At 38.7% G+C, this 17,865-nt stretch overlaps 1 protein-coding gene across 1 annotated transcript in view; it reads right to left on the bottom strand.

The window, feature by feature from the left end:
• LOC124258198 (calcium homeostasis endoplasmic reticulum protein-like) overlaps positions 1-17,865 on the bottom strand; it is a 54,566-nt gene that overhangs the window by 23,859 nt on the left and 12,842 nt on the right. The window contains 1 exon segment of the mRNA XM_046692260.1: positions 55-225. Coding sequence (XP_046548216.1) covers positions 55-225 — 171 coding nt within the window.

Here is a 17,865-nt window from a genome sequence, read left to right as displayed (position 1 = left end):
ATCCTCTCACAAGCTGGCTTCCCACAAAACCAATACATAACAATATCTGCTTACCTGCTTGTTCCGTGGTCACCTTGCACTGATAGTAGTTGAAGAACTCTCCGCCAAAGAGGAAGGAAAATCGAGGATTGCCTTTTTGTTTCTGCTTTGTCATGTGTTCAAACTCTGGTCCATTTCGGGCAACAAAGTTGGCGAGCTTGTCAATGATGTTTTTCAAATCTAAATCTGGAAGAGAAAGTGCATCATGTTACAAAGGTGAAATGTGATGGGCTGTGTGTGGTGGGGTGATGGTTGTTTATATATTTTATGAAAGGTTCAAATTCTGCTGTTTTCCCTAATACTGCAATAAGGCAATGAAAAATAGCAAGTGTCCTTCAGCCAACAAAACAACTGTAGCATCCTTCCTTGATCATGATTATTGTTACCATGGTTACCTCTTTACAACGGAATCACTTCTTACAGACCAAAATGGTTTGGAATGGTCTTTAGTATTTCAACATTAAAGCATCGACAAGACTTTCACCACTACACCAAGAGTATTTTAATGCTACCCGGAGTAATCACTACTGTCTTTTACATAATGGCCGAAATGATCCAAGTGAGCTTGGCTTATGCTGCTGTCACCTGTATTCCTGCATCAGCTTGATGTGGGAGGGAAACTGGAAGTGGTGCAGGTCTTACCCACTTTGTGGAACTCACAAGCATGGATATTATAACACAGCATTTGTCAGTACACTGATACAAATCTTAAAATGTATTGTGATACAACCTAACTGGCTTGTGCGCTGAGAAAATACATAATTTAGAGCATTTCTTTGGGTTTTATAGAAACAAGGACAAGATGGCTGGCTGCTCAAGCTACATAATCTATAATGTAGCACGATATTGCAATATGTATGACAACATTGCCGGAAGTATGGTAATATACCGAAATACAGCATTCAAAGCAACACATGATACACAGCCCAGCAAACTGCTGACAAAGCAAGGGACACAATCAGGGGGATCTGGCATTCATACTCATGGTCCCAGGTTACTGATTCACAAAAGGGATGCAACTCTGCATAGCTAATTGTAGGCCCTCAGCCAACCAAGTGCCTGTTTGCTCTGAACACTCTCTCATAAATCAGTTTTGTAAGATATCATCACCAGTTTAGTCTTGAATGCACAAAAATTTTGCATGCATACAATGCATAGAGTAAACTCAATGAATCCAGATCAGTCGATGAAATGCTCTTATCTGTCAGGCCAGTTTCAACATATCAGACAGGGAATTCATCAATGATACCATGACAACGCTAATAGTCTTATGTCGAACCCTATTGAAACAAAGAGCATGACAAGCATGAAAAATGATGAAATTGGTCTACATAATAATCAATCTTTTCATGGAGATACAAAAATAAACAATTTTCAGATCATCTGAACAAGATGCATGTTGATTGGACTTTTCGATCACTCCATATTCCAACAATATCCGACCATGAACACCTGAGACACCCTTTGCACACTGTACCCATGTAGGTAAACAAGGTCATGGTTTTGGTCTGTTGATAGAATGCACTTACCACTCGGCTACAACAGTGTAGTGAGTGAGTTTAGTTTTACGCCGCCCTCAGCAATATTCCAGCTATATGGTGGCTGTCTGTAAGTAATCGAGTCTGGGCCAGACAATCGAGTGATCAACAGCATGAGCATTGATCTGCGCAATTGGGAACCGATGACATGTGTCAACCAAGTCAGCAAGCCTGACCATCTGATTCCGTTAGTCACCTCTTACGACAAGCATAGTCGCCTTTTGTGGCAAGCATGGGCTGCTGAAGACCTATTCTACCCTGGATCTTCACGGGTCTACAACAGTGTAAATTCTAACTGTAGCCAATCGGAGCTACACACATGGAATGTTAAATAATGAGTGAGTGAGTGAGTTTTGCGCCGCTTTCAGCAATATTCCAGCAATATCACGGCGGGAGACACCAGAAATGATCTTCACACGTTCAACCCATGTGGGGAATTGAAACCGGAATCTTCGGCGTGACGAGCGAACGAACGCTTTAACCACTAGGCCCCAGAATGTTAAATAACGAGGCATGTATATTTCTCAGTTCTTTGATTCCACAAACTAAAGCTAAAACATATAGAAAATTACCTTTCAAATGAACACCAAACACAAACAGTTATGATTTTATGATGTTTTAATCACAATCCATCTAACAAACTGTGGTTAACATGAACAAAACACAGTGGTCCCTTTGAGTTCATTATAAATGTAGTTTTCCGTATTTAAGTGTGAAAAAAAAAATCTGCATTACTGTTCTCGCTGTACAGTGCATGTTGCTGAAAAAGTATTCTGCACTTGAACAGAATTAGCATTATTATACGTTTCCCTTAGCTTTCCATCTCATTCAGTATTTAAGCCAAATAAAACATGACCACATTCATTAACACAAACTTCTTATATTTCTGTTCACCAAAGCGCATTAGCAAGCACACAATCTATTAATCATAAAGTCTAAAAAGACTACTTGTTGGCTCAAAAAGGTTATTATGATTGGCTAAGTCTCATCCAATCAGACATCATGTTGTGCTACATCACACTCCTCTCCACGTGATCCTTGCCATTCTCGGAGTATCAGGTTTGAGTGCCTGGAGGAATTGCTCACACACTTACTGACACATTAAACATGCACATAGTGCCACATGGTTTCATAACTGATAATGGCAGCAGTGTTTTATGAAGTAGTATAACCATTATTAGACTAACAACTAGTCTCTGAAATGAACAAATTTTACTGAAAAAAACGTTCATAGTAAAAATATATATATATATATAATGAAAAGGAGCCCTGACACTTTCTTCATTTTCAGAAGCTGAGGAAATCTAGACTTGCCACATTTTCTAGACTTGCGTGGGCTTTCTTGGATATATTTGCTTCAGGGTCTGTACGAGAGACTAAATCATTATGAGAGGAATGTAATTTTGTAAAATAAATCTCTAGGCACTAAACCTGTGAAGATGCAGGTTATAATTTGTCTTCTGCTTGTCGTAAGAGGCAACTAACTGATCGAGTAGTCAGGCTCACTGACTTGTTTGATGCTTGTCAATCACAGGACTCTTTACAGACCACCTTGGTATGGCTGACAAATTGCAGAGTGGGGCAATAAACAACAAACAAACAGATGGAGGAACTTGTACAATGAGTGAGTGAGTGGGAGGTTTAATGCCAATAATTTGAACAGTGCTTCTGTAACATCACACCAGTTGTATGACTTGCATGTCATGGAGTTCAATAAACAAGAGGCCATGCAGTTCAGTTTTTGCGTTGAATATATCAACACTATGAACTGTAAATGTCCTACACCATGAACTGTCAATGTCCTACATCATGAACTGATAATGTTCTGCACCATGAACTGATGTCCTACACCATGAACTGATAATGACCTGCACCATGAACTGATGTCCTACATCATGAACTGATAATGTCCTACATCATGAACTGATAATGTCCTGCACCATGAACTGATAATGTCCTGCACCATGAACTGATGTCCTACACCATGAACTGATAATGTCCTGCCCCATGAACTGATGTCCTATATCATGAACTGATAATGTCCTACATCATGAACTAATAATGTCCTGCACCATGAACTGATAATGTCCTGCACCATGAACTGATGTCCTACATCATGAACTGATAATGTCCTACATCATGAACTGATAATGCCCTATATAATGAACTGATAATGTCCTCACATCATGAACATCAAACCAATAATGTCCGTCATGAACTGATAGCGTCCTACATCATGAACTGATAATGTCCTACATCATGAACATCAAACCAATAATGTCCTACGTCATGAACTGATAGCGTCCTACATCATGAACCGATAATGTCCTACATCATGAACATCAAACTAATAATGTCCTACACCATGAACTGATAATGTCCTACACCATGAACTGATAATGTCCTACACCATGAACTGATAATGTCCTACACCATGAACTGTCAATGTCCTACATGATGAACTGATAATGTCATATTATAATGAACTGATAATGTCCTACAGGGATTGGGAAAGGCTGGGGCCATGGGCCATTTTGCACATTAGAATAAAAAATGGCCCACTGAAAGTTTGTAGTTTACTATTGATAAAGGGCAGCGGCCCATTCTAAATTCAGAAACTAGCTAATAATCCTGAAAATGGCCCATTGTCAAAGTTCTCTATCCCAATCCCTGGTCCTACATCATGAAAATCAAACCAATAATGTCCCGCACCATGAACTGATAACATCCTACATCATGAACTGATAACGTCCTACATCATGAACATGAAACCAATAATGTCCTGCACAATGAACTGGCAATGTCCTACAGATTTTACTGGAGGTGAGGTGAGATGAGGTGAAATTGGGTTTAACGTCGTGCCTGAGAATATTTCGCTCATATGACGACGTGCATGCGTGTGTAAGTGTATGTGCGGCTGCTTGTACTAGCCCAGGCTTAAGCTGGTTCTATAGTGCTAGCTCACTGAGATGCCATGCCGCAGTGAAGCATGAATACCCCACTCAGACAAAGTATACTGACTCCGAGCTGACCAGTCCTTGTTGTACCCATTAATGCCGAACGCCAGGCAGGGACCAACAAGTACCATATTTTAACATTGTTATCAAACAACGTGTCCAATGCTTTTGATGCAAAATCAAACAAATCTTTGACACCGTAACCCATATCTCAAACCCGGCCACTCTTTATTAGATCAATTAAATACTTGCCAACGTGCATTTACCACATGAGCAGGTCATATATGTACCACATTGCCATGTTGGGACATCAATAAGTCTGCCTCACATGGTAAGTAACGTGAACACGGTGTCTGCATGTGGCAGGCAACGCACCATCTGTTAACTTCTACAGGAGAAGTGAATGTCCTTTATCATGGTTATCTAAAGTCACTGCAACATATGCTCAAGTCAGCCTCTTGTTAACAAAGAACGACCTACTGACAAAATATTCAAGTAGTACACATACATGAGGTATGAATATGTCAGTAACAGTAATTGATACTGCAGCTCATGTATCATATGCCACTGAGTTGGAATATATTGACACAAAATCTGGAATATTAACCTGTTTATCTGAGCTTCAGTATATATGAGACAGCGAATACAGTTGCATTGTATAATTTCACAAATATTAACAATATCATTTTTTATTAACAATCTGAGTAAAATATCTCACTGCTATTTGGATGAAATAAATCAATGTCAATATGATTAGGACATAATCTAGTGGTCAGGCTCGCGACTTGACTTGGCTGATGCTTGTCATCATATCCCAATTAGCAAACACTGATGATCATGATGTCAATCATTGGATTGTCTGACTTTGTCCTAGCTGAGATTATTCACAGACCTATCGTATCGTATCGTCAGTAAAATGTATGACTGGATAACCCCTACTGCTGGCTGATGTGGGGCATTGGATTGTCTGGTCCAGCTGAGATTATTCACAGACCTTCGACGTATGACTGGATAATTGCTGAGTGGGGCATTATATTACAAGAAAGCAGATGGAGGAACTTGTACAGTGACTGAGTGAGTTTTGGATGAGTGAGTGAGGTAAAATGCCACTTTGAAAAGTAGTTCTGTCATCAGATATATGACTTAGATATATCAGATATATTTCAATCAGTTTTTCGATGAACACAATTCAATTATGAACAGAATTATATTATTTTAAAAGTCAGGAATCACAGATAATCACTTATGCTCAGTGTCCCATGTATGGAATGGACTCTAAGAATCATCGTAACAGTTATTACTTGCCTCCTTTGGGCGTTTGGCTTAGGACTGGCCAAACTCTCCATATTGCTATTGAAAGAATAAACCTCTTTGAGCCTCTATTAGTCTGGTCAATTTATTTGGTACCATCAGCAGCAAAAATCATTGCTGTTTTTCAATCACTGGACTATTGGTGGAGACTTAATTAATGCCCAGTGAGTGAGTGAGTTTAGTTGTATGCCACACTCAGCAATATTTCAGCCATATGGCGGCAGTCTGTAAATAATCGAGTCTGGACCAGACAATCCAGTGATCAACAGCATGAGCATCGATCTGTGCAATTGGGAAGCGATGACATGTGTCAACCCAGTCAGCGAGCCTGACCACCCCATCCCTTTAGTCTTACGACAAGCATGGGTTACTGAAGATCAATATTCTAACCCGGACCTTCACGGGTCTATTATTTCCCAGATGTAACATCCTGCTGACTGTGGAGTTACAAGACGCATGGCCATTATATGTTGTGGAGAATTATACCTTACAATCATTATGAGGAATGATCCATAATGTCAGGAAACTCTGACATGCTATCAACAAAGTCACGGAATCTGTCAACCAGGATTAAGTCACTTCATGACAGGGATTGGTTCCTGGGGACTTATCTGCTGCATGAATCCACATAATTTCTAATCAACTTTATTAATGATGAACTGGTTTGTTTGACAACAAGCAGTCAGTTGTGGAATCCACGATTAGTTACTTTCAACTCATGTTTGTTCAATGTGAGATATCATAGAATTCAGCTTAACATTTTAGAAAAATCTAAATAATTGACGTAGTTTCTGCTGACAAGGCATCTCAAGCGCTGTAGGCAATGATGAATGTTGTCAGCGTAATGCACAAGCGTTCAGCTCACAGATCTAGCTTGTAGTGTAGAAAGCTTTACTTTTAAAATTCACAAAAAGACAGTGAAATATATGTTCAACTGGACCACTGTATGAGTGAGTGAGTTTAGTTTAAGTCACACTCAGCACTATATGGCGACAGTCTGTAAATAATCGAGTCTGGATCAGATAATCCAGTGACCAACAGCATGAGCATAGATCTATGCAATTGGGATATGATGACATGTACAAGTCTGCAAGCCTGACCATCTGATCCCGTTAGTCTCCTCTTACGACAAGCATGGGTTACTGAAGACCAATTCTATCCCGGATCTTCACGGGTCTATTGTGGTAGTGGGTTTTTTTAATTTGTGATAGTATTGTGGTTATTGCACCTCCATATTGTGGTTGAGGTTATTGCTCAAATGTGGTAGACCTATCAAAATGTTACTGCATCCCTTTCTCTGGAGTGCACAGGTTGATAGTTAGTCTCACAGTCTACGAACCATATTATTTTCCCTACTGCCTGACCCCTCCCTGGAATGCTAAAGTCCTAAATAAAGCAAATCCAGATTTCCCCAGGTTCTGAATCTCTCATCTCACTGGAGCTCCTTTCAACTTTCGCAGAGACTAAGCCTTAGTCTAATAACTGATGTCATGTAGTGTGTCTCCTGCAATATTAAATTCACCAAGGGCCTAATTCATATGACAATTAGATTTCGTAGATGATGCATAGTCCGAGTATCCTGATTTTTGCCACAGATTGAGATAGGGAATATTTTTGGCAGTTCTCCACTGTCACTGTTGACCTCCTTTATCAGCCAGTTGTCATTTCTGTCCTTGGTTTCCACAGCACATGTGTTAGTCTACAAAAGGCAGACATTACTATACTATTAATAGAACACTGACTTACTTATGCTGACCTGTTTACTCTATCAAAATCAATTTTCTTTTATACAACATGGGGGTCATTTGTTCACATCAGATGAAACACATGCAGTACTAGCAGGATCAGTAGAGACACCACATCTGGAGCCAGATGAAACTTCATCTCTAGGATAAGATGAGACATTTTGGGCCAGATGAAACGTCATCCCTAGGATAAGATGAGACATATAGGGCCAGATGAAATGTCATCTCTAGGATAAGATGAGACATATAGGGCCAGATGAAACGTCATCTCTAGGATAAGATGAGACATATAGGGCCTAGATAAGAAACTTCATCTCTAGGATAAGGAGACATTTAGGATAAGGGCCAGATGAGACATCTCTAGGATAAGATGAGACATTTTGGGCCAGATGAAACTTCATCTCTAGGATAAGATGAGACATATAGGGCCAGATGAAACTTCATCTCAGATCTCTAGGATAAGATGAGACATATAGGGCCAGATGAAATGTCATCTCTAGGATAAGATGAGACATATAGGGCCAGATGAAATGTCATCTCTAGGATAAGATGAGACATATAGGGCCAGATGAAACTTCATCTCTAGGATAAAATGTCATGAGACATATAGGGCCAGATGAAACTTCATCTCTAGGATAAGATGAGACATATAGGGCCAGATGAAATGAAACTTCATCTCTAGGATAAGATGAGACATAGGGCCAGATGAAATGTCATCCTAGGATAAGATGAGACATATAGGGCCAGATGAAATGTCATCTCTAGGATAAGATGAGACATATAGGGCCAGATGAAACTTCATCTCTAGGATAAGATGAGACATGGGACCAGATGAAATGTCATCTCTAGGATAAGAAGACATATAGGGCCAGATGAAACATCATCTCTAGGATAAGATGAGACATCAGGGCCAGATGAAACTTCATCTCTAGGATAAGATGAGACATATAGGGCCAGATGAAATCATCTCTAGGATAAGATGAGACATATAGCCAGATGAAACTTCATCCAGATCAGGATCAGATAGAGACACCATAGAGTATCTCTAAGGATAAATGATGAGACACATCTGGAGCCAGATGAAACTTCATCTCTAGGATAAGATGAGACATATAGGGCCAGATGAAATGTCATCTCTAGGATAAGATGAGACATATAGGGCCAGATGAAACTTCATCTCTAGGATAAGATGAGACATATAGGGCCAGATGAAACTTCATCTCTAGGATAAGATGAGACATATAGGGCCAGATGAAACTTCATCTCTAGGATAAGATGAGACATGTAGGGCCAGATGAAACTTCATCTCTAGGATAAGATGAGACATTTAGGGCCAGATGAAACGCGCATCTCTTGGATAAGATGAGACATCAAAATCAATTTTCTTTCATACAACATGAGGGGTCATTTGTTCACATCAGATGAAACACATGCAGTACTTGCAGGATCAATAGAGACACCACATCTGGAGCCAGATGAAACTTCATCTCTAGGATAAGATGAGACATTTTGGGCCAAATGAAACGTCATCCCTAGGATAAGATGAGACATATAGGGCCAGATGAAATGACATATAGGGCAGATGAAAGATGTCATCTCTAGGATAAGATGAGACATATAAGGGCCAGATGAAATGTGAATCATCTCTAGGATAAGATGAGACATGAAATGTCATCTCTAGGATAAGATGAGACATTTAGGGCCAGATGAAACATCATCTCTAGGATAAGATGAGACATTTAGGGCCAGATGAAACTTCATCTCTAGGATAAGATGAGACATTTAGGGCCAGATGAAACGTCATCTCTAGGATAAGATGAGACATTTAGGGCCAGATGAAACGCCATCTCTAGGAAAAGATGAGACATTTAGGGCCAGATGAAACTTCATCTCTTGGATAAGATGAGATGAAATGTCATCTCTATCTCTAGGATAATGAGATGAGACATTTAGGTGCCAGATGAAACTTTCACATGCATCTCTAGGATCAAAGAGACAGACATCTGCAGCCAGATAGGGCCAGATGGAAAATGAAAGCGTCATCTCTAGGATAAGATGAGACATCTAGGGGCCATCTAGATACATGAATAGGGCCAGATGAAGCATCTCTAGATGAGATGAGATACCACCTTTAGGATTAAATGAGATACCACCTCTAAGATGGCAAGATGAGACACCATATCTAGGATTACATCAGGGTTTGACATGAAACTCACTGATTTCTCCCCACTTGCCAAGAGGAGCAAGTAGAGGAAAATGTTAATGTCTAGGACTATGCAGATGAGACTCCATCTAATACTACTTGCCCCATGTTACTTATGGTATAGAAAGAACTATACAAACAAAACACAGCAAGTGAAGAGTTTTAATGAATGAATTGAGGTTAGAAGTTGAAAAAGATGTACTTGCCACTAGGGCAAGCCTTTTATGGCCAGATGAGATTACTTGCCTAGGATTAGATGAGTACTTGCCAGATGAGACTCCATGTCAGGACAAGATGAGTCCATGAACCCTGGATCAGATGAGATCCCACCTCTATGGCCAGATGAGACTCCATGTCTAGGATCAGATGAGATACCACCTCTATGGCCAGATGAGACTCCATGTCTAGGATCAGATGAGATACCACCTCTATGGCCAGATGAGACTCCATGTCTAGGATCAGATGAGACCACCTCCATGAGACCCATAGATGATGAGACTCCATGTCTAGGATCAGATGAGATACCACCTCTATGGCCAGATGAGACTCCATGTCTAGGATCAGATGAGATACCACCTCTATGGCCAGATGAGACTCCATGTCTAGGATCAGATGAGATACCACCTCTAAGACCAGATGAGACTCCATGTCTAGGATCAGATGAGATACCACCTCTAAGACCAGATGAGATGAGACTCCATGTCTAGGATCAGATGAGATACCACCTCTATGGCCAGATGAGACTCCATGTCTAGGATCAGATGAGATACCACCTCTATGGCCAGATGAGACACCATGTCTAGGATCAGATGAGATACCACCTCTATGGCCAGATGGTGGTATCTCATCTATGATCTAGATCTAGGATCAGATGAGATCCATCTGGCCAGATGAGACTCCATGTCTAGGATCAGATGAGATACCACCTCATGGCTTGAGACTCCATGTCTAGGATCAGATGAGATACCACCTGTAAGGCCAGATGAGACTCCATGTCTAGGATCAGATGAGATACCACCTGTAAGGCCAGATGAGACTCCATGTCTAGGATCTCATCTGATCTAGGATCATGAGAGTCTCTTCTCTGTCAGAGGACTGGTTTCTCATCTGATCTAGAGATGAGACTCCAGTCTAGGATCAGATGAGATACCACCTCTATCCAGATGAGACTGTCTATAGAGATAGATGGTCAGATCTCATCTAGGATCCTAGACATGGCCAGATGAGACTCCATGTCTAAGATCAGATGAGATACCACCTGTAAGGCCAGATGAGACTCCATGTCTAAGATCAGATGAGATACCACCTGTAAGGCCAGATGAGACTCCATGTCTAGGATCAGATGATACTCCTCCTCAAGCATCAGAAGAGACACAGTCCCTAGGACAAGGTAAACATCCTTGAAGTCATTGAAACAGATTTGAATAGTATTTTAAAAACATGTGAATGCATCCACAAACTTACCTTATAATATTCAAAAAGAGAAAATATAACCAAACAGTTCTGTTTATAATATATACTTTACTTGAAAATTAACATATCTTGGACATGTTGGAGACTTAGTAGGGCCAAATTTAACAAACTTTCTTTGGTGATGTTCCACAAGCTCCATCAGCTGAAGGGAAACCTATTACATTTATTCATGGCTAACAATAAACCTGCTGTTCCATGGGCCAATATCTTTGACAATCAGATCATAGTGCTTATTACCACTGAAAATTTTACAATACAGTTGATATCAGTATGACTGACCAACGTCTAAAGAATAAAATGACGTCAGTGTTTGCCAATCAATGGCTTCACAATACTAGACTCAAAATACTTAATTCCAATCAACACTTTGAAAACTATTTTAACAATGTTTTCAATTCAAAATTTGAAAACTGAAAAAAAAGGTTGTGTTAGGTTGTACCTGACAGAACAGCCAATCATGTGACCTCTAAGTCTAGATTGTGATCTTCCAGTACACTCTGTCCTATAAATCAATGATGTTTCAATCCAGTGGAAATTACCTAGTGGACAGAGCACATGCTGTCGGCAGGGAACCAGTTTCACAACGCTGCACAAGACTGTATCATTAATATACTGCTTTAAATATTAAACATGAAACTAATGAATAACTGAAAAAAGGGGCAAATGAAAATCAACATGTCCATAAAAAGAGTGATTACAAAATAAAAACTGGGCCATGAGATTGATTACAAAATCAAAATCATTGTAACATGTACAATGAGGGACATGATATAATACTGATGAATTATCAACATTTTTAAATCTGATGATCAGCAGAGAAGAGCGGATCATACGATGCTATTATAAACGACACATCACTTCATATCAGGTCATACCACTAATACATTGGTGTCATGTCTAAAATTATATCCAACTAATCTGGTTATTCCACTTCACAGACCCATTGTTCACTAGTACATGAGGAAGTTTCAAATCAGCTGGCAATTGGTTGTGGGTTTTACCAAGCTGCTATTTTTAGATCATACATCAATGACAAGGGCAGGTGTGTATTTGAATGGCTGCATATTAATGAGCAGACTTTGTATGATTCACGCATCATGACTAACATCATCCAACACAAGTTGCATCATGAAAGCTTTTGGCATTTATCTTGATTCCTATGGAATACTTTACCCAGCTTTTCAAAAGTACATGCAGCTGTTGACATGAACATTAGTCCTCATTGACCATAGTAACAAACTCAAAATATTGACAAAAAGGGATAATCATTTGCAAAAGTTAAATTATCCTGCGACCATGTCAGATATGAATACAATCTTAATCTAGATTGTTATATCTCCTAGATAAAGTGTTACTTTCAAGTACGTTCAGCAATAACAGCATAGTACATTTGATGGAACAAATCTCCAGGATTACATGGGGAGTATTTCCATGGTAACCTGTTTTGCTTTCCACAATTGGGGTACGTTTAGTGTCAATGTTTTCCATTTTGGAATACCGAAAAAACTGTTTCACCTCTTTCTATTTAAAACACATGTGAAAATGACTAAGTCTATGACAATATTTTAACAGTAGTGTTACATCAGCTCCAAGAACGTCCCTCAAGGAACCAAATTCCAAGGACTCAACCTAACCTGAAACATATACTCCCCTGAATAACAGTAACATAGGACAACACCAAAACAGCCAGTAAGTCTACAAGCCATCACTTTACTGTTTACATCAGACAAACTGATGGGTTGTGCAACGTTGAATTCCTGCAAACTCTGTTAAACTCAATCAAGCAAAAACAAAACAAGTTCCTTGTACAATACGAAGTAGGTGTCACATACTGACAGAGTGGGTTCAAATACTGCATGGGATTCAACCCCTGAAGGACAAGAATTTTTACTTTACTGTGAAAGGGCAATCCGAAACATAGCATATATATGACCACTTTCTAAGAGGCACAAGTACTTTTGTCCGAGACAAGTCAATTTCAGAAAGGATTAGTGGACATTTGATTGTAGACTACTACTTTTTACAGAAGGTAGATGGCAACTCTGTACCAGTTTTGTTGACTATTGAAAATTAACATTAATCAATAATCTTTCAATCGAACCTTTCACCTACTCTCCCCGCATCAAAATGTAGACTTTTTAAGTCCTACATCCCTTGCGATGTCAAGAAGCTAACCTTGAACACTGATCACATTGCTTGTGGGTAGAGAGGATCTCAAGGATCTAAACTTAGCCACCTCTGTCCCAACATCACCTGCAGCTCCATGTGCCGACAAGATGCTGGTGCCATGACCCTCGATACCGACGTCAAACCACAACCAAAATATAGTCCGTCACGTCATTGATGTGCGCTGGGGGTGGTGTGACTCGATTCACTTGTACCGCCAAGCTATTAATGAGATTACTTTAAACATGATAAACGCTTCATGCAAATCCTCTCATGTCTATGTGGGACTTAGCGGAGCCGACACACGGAACCTTGTCACAGAATCTAGAGTCTAGTCTCTCTCGTGTCCTTGGAAACTGACTGAAGGCACTAAGCACATTTTCTGATTTCTAACAAGTTAAAGATATTGTCATCATGAAATATATCATGTCCAGCAAGACTGATTAACAATGATTGCATGTGTGATGGTAGACAATGAACACATGGAGACACTATGTCAGTTTATTGCACTAATTACAGCAGATCTATGACAAATTGATCAAATCAGATAGATTGCCTGATGTTTGCAGAAAATGGGAAGTTTTGATAAACATTGCTATACCTTGGGATGCTTAAATTATAGAAAGTGTACAAATGATATTAAACTCTTAGATTTCCAGTACAGATTCACTCACAAAGTTATTTATACAAGAAAAGAATTAGTAAAAATGAAAATAATAGATAATGATCGCTGTACATTCTGTAAAAAAGAATCTGAAGACATTGTACATGTGTACGTTTTATGTGATATTGTTCAGACTTTCTAGAATGACTTAAGTATATATATTAAAAATACTGTTAATATTAATATCCTATTTACGAAATTTACAGTATTATTGGGGATTTAACACTGGCTACCTTTTTATTGATAACATCATTCTTGCTGGAAAAAGGTTCATATACCTAGCCAGTATAAATGATAGAAAACCGACTTTGGACAAATTTCTAAATTCACTAAAAAATCTTCTATCAATTGAAAGATATATAGCCAGAAAAAATAACAAGATGGCAAAGTTCCAGAGAAAATGGCCCAAGGAATTGAAACTGTAGTACCAATATATATTTGTAGCCTGACTCTACTTTATTTTGTGTGTGTACCAAGTACTATTATCCTTACCTGGCATACCAGACTATACTACTTGCTATGCAAATGCTGTTACTTCATCATACATTAGAAAAATAACAACATGGCGGTTATAGCCCAAGGAATTGAAACAATATCCTTTTCCTCACTGTATTCTCTCTTATAAATTTACGATGCACTACCTACTATAAAAGTGCACTATGCTAGTGTACCTATTGTGCTTGGTTATAAGGTTTGCTATGCCAACATTGTTATTTCTTTGTACCATCCTCACCATGGAAGGAACTGAAATAGTATCCTCAAACTATGATTCTTGCTTCCACAAGGAACTGATGCAATATCCTTTGCCCTTACTGCATTTTTCTCTTATAAATGTACGATGCACTACCTACTATAAAAGTGCTTTACGCTATTATATCTATTATACTTAGCTATAATGTGTGCTATGCCAACATAGTTATTTCACTGTACCATATTTACCATAGAAGGAACTGAAATAATATCCTCAAACTACAATACTTTTTTCTATAAGTGTATCATGTGCTATTTATTGTATTGTTTTGGTTAGACCAAAATGTTTGCTATGTCAATATGGATATTTCACTATATTACTTGTTGTATGATGACACTTTATGAAAATCAAATGTAACATGTGTCGGGTTCGGGACTACACCTTCTTAGTACTCGATGCGTATGTCATGCTTGTCTACTATTTCATCAAATTATATTCATATGCCATCTTGTATGCTTCACTGAAATGAATAAAAATATTGAAAAAAAAAATTACAGCAGATCTAGACCTCGACAGGAAATGACCACCACAAAAACACACACTTCGGAGAAGGTGAAACTTCAATTCACAGGCAAACATCACCATGAAAGTGCCAGATGTTATCTCCTAATGCTAACCTGCTAATTAAGCTTCTACAGAATAGCCACCAGGAAACGGTGGAAGTGCTGATCCCAACTAGGCTGCAAGAAAATATCAGTAGTCCTTCCAAAAATTTGCCTTGGACAAGCAGACTTTGATTAATTTTGAAAACTGCTAATTGTGAATGTGCATGAATTGCTTCACCATGTTAACTGATACACAAAACAAGCATAGCGCAATGCCACTGAAACTAAGGTGGATATATGCTGATTACAGGTGTAAATGCCACTGAAACTAAGGTGGATATATGCTGATTACAGGTGTAAATGTCACTGAAACTAAGGTGGATATATGCTAATAACAGGCTACGATTTCTCGAAACAAACTTAAGTCTGAGTTTTGACTTAAGTCAGAGTTTTTACTCAAATTTGAGAAAACGCAGGAAATGCATTTTCCAGAATAACCTGAAATCAATATTAAACTCAAACTTAGTACACAATTTGAGTTTGGTGGATAGATTACTTAAGTTGTTTGGGCTTTTTTATTTAAAAAATGCAGTTGAGTTAAAAATTCAGCTGTTTCAAATTGTCAAACTCAGTTTGAAATTTGAGAAAAACTTAAGTTTGTTTCGAAAAATCAGGGCCAGGTTTAAATGTCAGTGAGGGTCAACTTCAAAAACATTGTTGTCCTCAATTTTCTGCAGAATTAGTCAGGAAATATGACAATTCCTCAGAAAGAATATAACACCATAATTCAACAAGGTCATAGTTCTAGTACTAACAGGAACATGCCGTCCATGACACTATACAGGATCAAGTCTAGTTAAGGCAAACCGGCAAGTGCATTATCAATGTCACAGGCAATGACGTCAATACTGAGCCTTGACCAGAGTCAAATAAGGTTATACAACAAGTGATTCACAAATCAATTCACATTGTTAATCATTCAATTTCTCTCCCCAAATTGTCTCCTAGCTTATTTGGGTGTGGCTCTGACATATAGATGGAGGCCTCACAAGACAAAACAGACATTGACCGTCTTGTATGAATCTTCTTTTCCACCCACTAAGCTGCATCATCTCACCCAGCAGTTACACAACACTAAGCAGATCAGGAACCTCCATGCTCATGTACTGTACAGGGTTCACAGTTGAGACAGAAATCTGAAGCTGAAGCTTTTTCACAGTTGAGACAGAAATCTACTCTTACAATATTCCACAAAAACACTGCACTGGACACCAGATATCAAAGGAAAAGAAAACCCTTTTTGTCCTACTTTTACAATATTCCACACACAACTACACGGCACCAGAAATCTTAGGAACCCCCTTCTTCTTTCATTATTACACGACAACCCTGCAGACATGTTTATGGCAAAATATCAGGCGCCATTAAAGGAATAAATAGCACAGGTCTTCTAACTGAAATGGTTAATTCGACCTTTAATTGACTTAAATCGACCTTTTGACAACAGTGCACAATTCTCACCCAACTTAAAATTTCAACCAATCAGAGCTGCTGCTGACTCTGTGGCGTCATATGAGGAATAGCTTTGAGGGCCGATGCAGAATTCATCTACATTTTAGGGGGTAAATTATCTTGTTTACAGGCTTGTATAAACCTGAAATCGTGACAATTGTTGTGGAAAATGAAAGCTATATGTTCTCACAATCTACTGTCATTTAATTTTGTCTCCTGCTTTGCCTAGTTTTCCGAGTTACAACTTGTTTTCATAGAGCGCTTCTGTCACAATTGATTGGTGTCGTTAGGCCCTATTTGTATAATGACTGATCCAAATTGATCACATTTCTGTGTTTTTTTACCTCGATATTTAATCATGTCATGTAAAATCTGTTTGTATTCTCAAAACAGTGTCGGCCCATAAGTTTTCACATGCAATACAGCAATTAATACTCCCTTGTTGTAACCCGTGTTAGGTGGTATAAACCTACACATGTTATTTGTCATCATTCACTTGATGGTCAGTTAATGAATTTAAAACAGGTATAATTAGTGGTAACACACTTAGATTACCCTAAAAAGGTTCCCATTTGGCATTTCTTGTGTCTGGAGTAAATATTCAACATTATAAACATCGATCAAAGGATTAACCGATAACACGCTGATTGATTATTAATTACTTTTATCTTACACAGCGGAATTGTCAAAAGGTAGTGTTTATGTATGTAGATTTACTAATCTATACTGAATACACTCTGTCGTGTCGGGTGTCTGCGTGAAAACAACGCCCTTCTTTCAAAGGATTAACCGGCAATACATTGATTGATTGCCCATTATTGGCTAACTAAATTACTGTTTTTAATGAAAGGCGGACATTATGCAATTAGTTGCCAGGTGTGCTATCTTGGGTGACCAATGAGACTATACACCAATACCTGAAAAGATTGATCACTTTTTCGTATATTAAACTGTTAAAAGA

Source organism: Haliotis rubra, unplaced genomic scaffold (assembly GCF_003918875.1).
Source record: "Haliotis rubra isolate DU_JTF1 unplaced genomic scaffold, ASM391887v1 Scf686, whole genome shotgun sequence".
Taxonomy (NCBI): domain Eukaryota; kingdom Metazoa; phylum Mollusca; class Gastropoda; order Lepetellida; family Haliotidae; genus Haliotis; species Haliotis rubra.
Note: the sequence above shows the minus strand (reverse complement) of the source record. Positions and strands in the feature narration are given on the sequence as shown.